General features: G+C 49.7%; 1 protein-coding gene across 1 annotated transcript; it reads right to left on the minus strand.

The window, feature by feature from the left end:
* Positions 1–614: 614 nt before the first annotated feature.
* On the minus strand, positions 615–2101 carry LOC115553568 (pyrin-like; the record flags this gene model as incomplete). The annotated part of the gene is made up of 1 exon (XM_030369931.1): positions 615–2101. A coding segment is annotated over one exon (534 nt), but the record flags the coding sequence as incomplete, so codon positions are not given.
* Positions 2102–9680: the final 7579 nt, after the last annotated feature.

Consider the following 9680-nt stretch of genomic DNA (forward strand, 5'->3'; position numbering starts at 1 on the left):
CGACAAAATTACCCATATCCTTAATCGGACGCATTAATGTCCTGAAAATGTCGATTTTGAGTAAATTTTTATACCTCTTCCAGTCAATTCCACTCTCTCCTGCTCCTTCCTTCTTTAAATTGCTTAACAACATTTTCACAAACTTCATTTGGAATAACAAACGTCCTAGACTCAGACTTTCCTTGTTGTATTTGCCATATGACAGAGGTGGGCTGCAATTTCCGAATTTCCTTTTGTACTTTTGGGCAGCGCAAATTAGGGCTGGTATGTTTTATTTTGTGAATGACCACCCCCCAGCATGGGTTGCAATGGAATCCCAGAATATCACAGTGCCATTGCATTTATACATGTATTCGGCAGATAAAAAAAAGCTTCTTAAATATCAAAAATCCTTTTTTGAAAAATACGATAAAGATTTGGCATATTGCCATTGATTACTGGGGTATGACAAAAAGGCTTTCCCAATTCTCACCCATTTTTGGTAATGATAACTTTCACCCAGGTAGGGCAGACCCGGGTTTTAAACTTTGATCCTCCAAAAGTCTAGCTAAAATATCTGATTTGTACAATGAATCTGTATTCATGTAATTTGAAGATCTTAAATCCAAATATGGCATTCCTACAAAACATTTCTTTAAATATCTCCAAATCAGAAATGTCTTCTATCCAAGCAGTGTAATAGCCTGGCGCTCCCCCCCTTGTCCATTTTGGAAGATGTCACTTTAAAATATTTTAGAGCTAGGGGGCAGGTGTCTGTGATTGACAATTTGTTTGTTAGTGGATCTAAGGAGTCTTCAAATAATATTTTACGGGCCTGGAATATGGATTTAGATGAAAATGTATCAGAGGAAGAATGGTCAGAAGCCTGCTCTTTGGTAAAAAAACAATCTGTTAACACACATTCTATACTGTTACAATATAAATGGCTCAGTAGACAGTACATTACTCCGGTCAAGCTGCGCCCCTTTAACCCCAATATTCCCGACACGTGCTTTAAATGTAGCCAGCAGAAGGGGTCACTGTTTCATTGTATGTGGAGCTGTCCACAGGTTGCACGCTTTTGGAGAGGGGTACTGAACGTTATTGGCCGTATTATTGGAAAGGTGATGCCTACTGATCCTAAGCTATGTATCCTAAATATTTACCCTAATAATTTTGTGATGACTAAAGATAAAAAACTTTAATTGGTATGTGTCTGCTGGAGGCTAAAAGGTGCATTGCTAGGTCATGGAAAAAACCAACTGTCTGTGGCGTTTCTGAATGGTTAAACAGAGTTTTATCAAAATACTAATAAAAATAACATTTTACACTTTCAGCTAACCTAATTGTATTTAAAAAATGATCAGATAAAAGACATCGAACATTTAAGAGTAGTCTAACCAGTTTTAATGATACATATTTTTTTATAGTAGCCTACAATGTAATTGGCTTAATACATTTTGTTGTTAATTAACAGTGAATAGTACGATATGAATGCAGTTCTCTCAGATCTCCAATGGTAGAGAATCCCATTCAGGAAACATTAGTTATTTTGGTTGTTTGGTTATTTTATTATCAAACAGAAGTCCTAGTCTGTTTGATTGACAGGTGAGATGATCAGGGGGGCAGAGTTTGTACCTTCTTGACGTGAACCTGGACGGAAGATTGGATAGAGAGGCTCAGTGAAGGCACAGCCAGTAGCAGAGTAGATATGAACCCTGGCTTCCACATCATAGAAGGAGACCAGACCCTCATCATAATCAACAAACACCCCCACCTTCTGGAGCTCAGCTCTCAGAGGGAGACGGACAGAAGGGTCATCACTAAATACCAACACTTCCTTGTAGTAGTCCAGAGTCCAGTAACCCGTCTCAGGGGTTAACTCTGTCCAACCTTTTCTGTCTATGGACTCTCTGGCCACTCCAAACCCCCATGCAGTCTTGTCTTTAACCTGGACCTCAAAGTAAAATCTCCCTGAGGAGAAGCTCTGCCTCGTGAGAACAACATATGTTGACAAAAAATTAAATCTCTTAGGGTTGTGTGGGAGTTTCCTCACTACAGCTCCATCATGTACTTGTTTCCCATCCTCAGACAGGATGAGCTGGGGAGCAGCTGTATCAGGATCCAGAGTCACATCCACTTCATACTGCTGGACCCTCCTCAGTTCATCATCAGGCAGCTTCTTCATCTCCATGTTCAGTGTCTCCTCCAGCTGATCCAGGGATCTCATCAAGGTCCCTACGTATGACAGAGGACGGACCTCCACCGTGGTCCAGTCCCTGGTGGGTGGAGGATCCTTCAGGGATCTGAAGGCCTGGAAGAATTGGAGGAGGTCTTTAATGTGTTTCTTACACATCCTGTCTTCCAGACGGTCCATAGGCTCGACCAGCCGATGTTTCTTCAGGCCTGAGACTCTCTGATGTGGCTCCAGGTGGGTTTGGCAGTAAGATGTAAAACACATTAGGTAGGACTTCACGGCCTTCAGCTGGGTCCGAGTGCAGACGTCACAGGGAACTTCTCCTGGTTCAAAACAAGGCTGCTCCTTTACTCGTAAGGTCGTTCTAAACAGATCAGCCATCTCTGATACAAAGATATTGACCTGTGGATCAGGTCTAGTGTCGAAAATCTGGTTACAAATAGGACATTTGCACTGGACTTGTTCATCCCAGAATTTATTAATGCAGGTTCCGCAGAAGTTGTGTCCACACGGTGTGGAAACTGGGCTGCTGAACACATCCAGACAGATGGGACAGGAAAAGTTCTCTTCAGACCAGGAAGGGTTAGCAGAGGCCATCCTAGAAGACAAGGTTCATGTATTGAGATATTCCATTATTGTTCTAATTCCATAAGGGGAGGGAGGTTCAAACTTTTTCTCAAAGTTGTGCTGATTTACTCACCTTGTTGTGGTTTCTGTGTCAGACGATGTTTTCCAAAATGCTTCTTTCCTCCTGAAAGAGAGAACTGCTTCAACGTTGGATGCCTTTGGTTGCTATGATTCTTAAGTTTAGTTTCCTGAACAAGACGTCCTCTCCTCTGGCTCCTCCCCTAAAAGCTGGCTCCGCCCCCACGGACACACCCTGGCTTTGGGTGCGTTCATGCGTTACAATTCAAATATGTAAATCATTTTGTGATTTAATGGGGATTTTCCACTGTAACTGGGATTAAGAGCAATACCAAAACAATTCACTTGACTCAACTTTTCCTGAGGCTGGTATTTTTCTTTCTAGTCTTCATAAAAACAACCCGATCCCTGTATGCCCAGGGTATATGTGCTAGTATGTTTTGTGATTCAACAGTGAGTTAACCCTGGTAGTTACTTAAGGCTTTACTCCCACAATCTAACCTTATAGAACAGCTGCATCATGTGAATCGGGGTGGGGCAGACGGACCAGACCAACAGGTTCCCTATTCAGAGACAACACAGTCAATAACAGCACAGAGAAAAACAAACAGCAAAACAAATCTAAAATGTGCCGTGGCAGTTAACAATGTAACTTTATAACTAATGGTACATTATGGGTGGCCTTTATGTGCCAGGGACAAACAGTGTGAAAGTCTGAAGTGCCGGACTTGTTTCGTAGTTTAGTTCTAGTTGTTATTTAGGGTTATCAAGGTGTCATCTCATCTCATCTCATCGTCATCCGCTTATCCAGGGTCGGGTCGCGGGGGGAGCAGCTCAAGCAGGGGGCCCCAGACTTCCCTTTCCCGGGCCACATTGACCAGCTCTGACGGGGGGATCCCGAGGCGTTCCCAGGCCAGTGTTGAGATATAATCTCTCCACCTAGTCCTGGGTCTTCCCCGAGGTCTCCTCCCCACTGGACGTGCCTGAAACACCTCCCAAGGAAGGCGCCCAGTGGGCATCCTTACCAGATGCCCGAACCACCTCAACTGACTCCTTTCTAAGTAAAGGAGCAGCGGCTCTAATCCGAGTTCCTCACGGATGGCTGAGCTTCTCACCCTATCCCTAAGGGAGATGCCAGCCACCCTTCTGAGAAAACTCATCTCGGCCGCTTGTACCCGCGATCTCGTCCTTTCGGTCATCACCCAGCCCTCATGACCATAGGTGAGGATAGGAACGAAGATCGACCGGTAGATCGAGAGCTTTGCCTTGCGGCTCAGCTCTCTTTTCGTTACAACGGTGCGGTAAAGCGAACGCAATACCGCCCCCGCTGCTCCGATTCTCCGGCCAATCTCACACTCCATAGTACCCTCACTCGCGAACAAGACCCCGAGGTACTTGAACTCCTTCACTTGGGCTAAGGACTCATTTCCTACCCGGAGTAAGCAATCCACCGGTTTCCTGCTAAGAGTCATGGCCTCAGATTTGGCGGTGCAGATCCTCATCCCAGCCGCTTCACACTCGGCCGCCAGCCGATCCAGTGAGTGCTGAAGGTAACAGGCCGATGATCCAATGAGGACCACATCATCTGCAAAAAGCAGTGATGAGATCCTCAGACCACCGAACTGCAACCCCTCCCCACCACGACTACGCCTCGATATCCTGTCCATGTATATCACAAACAGGATTGGTGACAAGGCGCAGCCCTGGCGGAGACCAGCACCCACTGAGAACGAAACTGACTGGCTGCCGAGAACACGAACACAGCTCTCGCTTTGGGAGTACAAAGATTGGATGGCCCTGAGGATAGACCCCCTTACCCCATACTCCCGCAGCACCTCCCACAGTTTCTCCCGGGGGACCCGGTCATACGCCTTCTCCAGATCCACAAAACACATGTAGACCAGATGGGCATACTCCCAGGCCCCCTCCAGGATCCTTGCGAGAGTGAAGAGCTGGTCCGTAGTTCCACGTCCGGGGCGAAAACCGCATTGTTCCTCTTCAATCTGAGGTTCGACGATCGGCCGAACCCTCCTTTCCAGCACCTTGGAGTAGACTTTACCAGGGAGGCTGAGAAGTGTGATACCCCGGTAATTGGCACACACTCTCTGGTCCCCCTTTTTGAACAGGGGAACCACCCCCCCGGTTTGCCACTCCTTTGGCACTGTACCCGACTCCCACGCGATGTTGAATAGGCGTGTCAACCATGACAGCCCCTCAACACCCAGAGCCTTTAGCATTTCTGGCTGGATCTCATCAATCCCTGGGGCTTTGCCACTGCGGAGATGTTTGACTACCTCAGTGACCTCCACCAGGGAAATTGACAACGAAACACCATCAACCTCGAGCTCTGCCTCCAACATAGAGGGCGTGTTATTCGGATTCAGGAGTTCCTCAAAGTGTTCCTTCCAACGTCCGACGACCTCCTCAGTTGAGGTCAACAGAGTCCCATCCTTACTGTACACAGCTTGGATGGTTCCCCGTTTCCCCCTCCTGAGGTGCCGGATAGTCTTCCAGAAACACTTTGGTGCCGACCGAAAGTCCTTCTCCATGGCCTCTCCGAACTTCTCCCACACCCGCTGCTTAGCCTCCGACACGGCAGCCGCTGCAGCCCTTCGAGCCTGTCGGTACCTTGCAACCGAGTCAGGAGTCCTCCAGGATATCATATCCCGGAAGGCCTCCTTCTTCAGTCGGACGGCTTCCCTGACCACCGGTGTCCACCACGGTGTCCGAGGGTTACCGCCCCTTGAGGAGCCTAAGACCCTGAGGCCACAGCTAGCCACCGCAGCTTCAGCAATGGAGGCTTTGAACACCGCCCACTCCGGCTCAATGCCCCCAACCTCCACAGGAATGCCAGAAAAGCTCCGCCGGAGGTGTGAGTTGAAGATACCTAGGACGGGGGCCTCCTCCAGACGTTCCCAGTTCACCCGCACTACTCGTTTGGGCTTACCAGGTCTATCCGGAAATTTCCCCCATTCCCTGATCCAACTCACAACCAGATGGTGGTCGGCTAACAGTTCCGCCCCTCTCTTTACCCGAGTGTCCAAAACATGCGGCCTCAGATCAGATGACACGATCACGAAATCGATCATCGATCTTTGGCCTAGGGTACTCTGGTACCAGGTACACTTATGAGCACCCTTATGTTCGAACATGGTGTTTGTTATGGATAATCCATGACTAGCACAGAAGTCCAATAACAAACGACCGCTCGGGTTTAGATCAGGGAGGCCGTTCCTCCCCACCACGCTTCTCCAAGTGTCTCCATCGTTGCCCATGTGGGCGTTGAAGTCTCCCAGCAGAACTACGGAGTCCCCTACTGGAGCCCCATACAGGACTCCATTCAGGGTCTCCAAGAAGGCCGAGTACTCTGAGCTGCTGTTTGGTGCATACGCACAAACAACAGTCAGAGTTTTCCCCCCTACAACCCTTAGGCGCAGGGAGGCGACCCTCTCGTCTACCGGGGTAAACTCCAACACCGCGGCGCTCAGCCGGGGATTTATGAGTATCCCCACACCCGCCCGGCGCCTCACGCCCTCGGCAACTCCGGAGAAGAATAGAGTCCAACCCTTATCCAGGAGTACGGTACCAGAGCTGAGACTGTGCGTGGAGGTAAGCCCCACCAGATCTAACTGATAGCGCTCCACCTCCCTCACAAGCTCCGGTTCCTTTCCCCACTGCGAGGTGACGTTCCACGTCCCCAGAGCCAGCTTCTGCCGCCCGGGTCTGGTCCGTCGAGACCCCTGACCTTCGCTGCCACCCATGTGGCTGCGCACCCGACCCCAACGGGTCTTCCCACAGGTGGTGGGCCCATGGGATGAAGAGAGGGGGGGTGCCACGTAGTTTGTTCGGGCTGTGCCCGACCGGGCTCCGTGGCAAACCCGGCCACCAGGCGCTCGCCATCGAGCCCTCCGTCTGGGCCTGGCTCCAGACGGGGGCCCCGGGCTTCCTCCGGGCCGGGTCACATCTCCTCTTTTACCGTTATTCATTGGAGTTTTTTGAACCATTCTTAGTCTGGCCCCTCACCTGAGACCACTCTGCCATGAGAGACCCTACCAGGAGCACAAGGCTCCAGACAACACAGCTCTCAGGTTCACAGGGACACGCAAACCTCTCCACCACGATAAGGTGACGGTTCCCGGAGAGGTTATCAAGGTGTGATTGAGCAAAATGAAAACAGTGGAAAACACTTTTTGGTACGATGGCTGTGTGAATCATCAATGGTTCTTTATACACACAAACACAGGTAACGCACAAACACAGACAGGTATTACCAACAACACAGCCCAAAAAAATAAGTCTCTCTCTCTCTCTCTCTCTCTCTCTCTCTGATGTTGCGTTACTTCTTCCCTCCTGATTTCCGGATCCCTAAGGACGATGTGAACGGTATGACGGCGGAGGAACTGGTGGCGTTCCCTCTGGTGAGCTCCGCCCCCGGCCGCCATCTTGGTTCTCAGGCAAGGCTCTGATCTCAGGACGCCCCCCGAACCACCTGACTAGTCCCCCAGTAGAACTAGGATATGTACCAAGACTGATGGTCAGATTGGGAATTAGTAATGGGATAGTTCATTATTTTTTCGTATTATTTATTTTATTTAAATGTATCCATTTGTGTACTACTACTACTACTACTCAGGGGCGCCGAAAAGGGGGGGTAAAGGAGACGGATTCTAGGGGCCCATGATGGAGGGGGGCCCAGAGAGGCCCCTAATGATGATGAAATTATAATACAGAAAAAATAATGACACTAAGTTTCATTCTTTTCATGGGGCCCAAAATCCCTAGCGGCGCCCCTGCTACTACTACTACCATGACGGCTACTACACTACTGTTCCTACCACTACTCCTGCTATACTACTACTGTTATCACTACTACCGCTACCGTACTTCTACTATACTACTACTGTTACTACTACTGCTGCTACTACTACCACTGTTACTACCACTGTTACTACCACTGTTACTACCACTGTTACTACCACTGTTACTACTGCTGCTACTACTACTACTGTTACTACCACTGTTACTACTACTGTTACTACCACTGTTACTACCACTGTTACTACCACTGTTACTACTCTCCGTACTCTAGTGGCCCGTCCCCCCTAACCCCATCCTCTGGTTGCAGAAGGAGTATTTCCAGCAGTACGAGCTGGGCCTGCAGTCGCTGTGTAACTCGTACCAGAGCCGGGCGGACGCCAAAGCCAAGGCCGTGGAGGAGAAGAGCAGCAACGCCGAGACCAAACTCAAGGAGGCGGACGAGAAGCTGCAGAAGCTGAGGGCCAACATCGTCTCTCTGCTGCAGAAACTGCAAGAGGTAAAGTCTGGGCTCAGAGGGGAGGGGGGGGCACCTCTGGGAGACGGGGGGAGGAGCCTGAGGGGGAGGAGCCCGAAGGGGGAGGAGTCGGAGGGGGGAGGAGCCTGAAGGGGAGGGAGGAGCCTGAAGGGGCGGAGCCCCAAGTGGCTGCTGGAAGAATGACAAACAAAACCGTTTATTGGTAGATGGAATCAAAATAAACAAAAAATTTTGAAACCATTTCTACATCCTTATAATGATCTGTATGGATGGATCAATTGTCTTTTTGTAAAACTCACGAACATTAATAGTATAGATGAACTGCAACCCCTCATCAGAGAGGGGCCCTCAGCCCACCAGAGAAAGGGCCTCAGCCCCCCAAAGAGGGGCCCTCATCAGAGAGGGGCCCTCAGCCCACCAGAGAGGGGCCCTCACCAGAGAGGGGCCCTCACCAGAGAGGGGCCCTCACCAGAGAGGGGCCCTCAGCCCACCAGAGAGAGGCCCTCAGCCCCCCAGAGAGGGGCCCTCAGCCCCCAAGAGAGGGGCCCTCAGCCCATCAGAGAGGGGCCCTCACCAGAGAGGGGCCACCAGCCCACCAGAGAGGGGCCCTCAGCCCCCCAGAGAGGGGCCCTCACCAGAGAGGGGCCCTCAGCCCACCAGAGAGGGGCCCTTATCAGAGAGGGGCCCTCAGCCCACCAGAGAGGGGCCCTCATCAGAGAGGGGCCCTCAGCCCATCACAGAGGGGCCCTCAGGACCGTATAAATGTCTTTCATTTCGCTCTCTGCCGGTTCTTGATGGTTTCAGCCTCCATGGTTCTTTTTATTTGACTTTCCGTTGTGGGCGGGGTCTGTGCGGTCCTGTGGGGACGTCTCCACGGTAACGGGGGTTTGTGTTCCCCTACTTTTATATCCACATATGTTTGTTAACGTTTGAATCGTTGGCTCCTGCTCGTTGGTTCTGAGAGTTGTCTTGTGTTCAGAGGCTTCGGTTTCAACATTGATCACAATATCTGTTTGATCTTCAACCAATTAAGGATCATCTGACTTGCCAATATATATATATATCTCTAAATATAGAAAGAGGATCCAGTCTGTGATGAAACACTAAGTTTCTCTCCTTTAAAGTCGTGGTCCTGTGGCCACCTGGAGCACCAGACCTGTACTGGGTTTTATCAGTGTGTCTCTGTCTCCAGGTTGCTCTCTGGGGAACTCTTCTGTTTGCTCACCCTTTCAGTGCCCAAGTTCTTCTCTCAGTCAGATTTTTAAAGTCATGAAAAAAAATTTATTAGGCGCTGCATGTGTTTTCAGTCTTTTTACATGAAAACTCTACATGAAATAATAAACCTGGTTCATCGGCCACATGGCGTTCCTGTCCTTTCTAAACATGTAAATGATTCTTTATAAAAGTTGTATCCCAAATACATTTCATCATTATTTTTAGTTAGACATCCTTATTCAACACTGAAAGGTTTATGGGCGGGGCCCCGGGCTCCCACCCCCTACTCGGTCCCTGCGGTGACCTTTGACCGCCTTCCCGGGTCAGATGCTTGATTTGGCGAGTAGGTTG

This window comes from Gadus morhua, chromosome 11, assembly GCF_902167405.1.
Source record: "Gadus morhua chromosome 11, gadMor3.0, whole genome shotgun sequence".
NCBI classification, from domain to species: Eukaryota; Metazoa; Chordata; class Actinopteri; order Gadiformes; family Gadidae; genus Gadus; species Gadus morhua.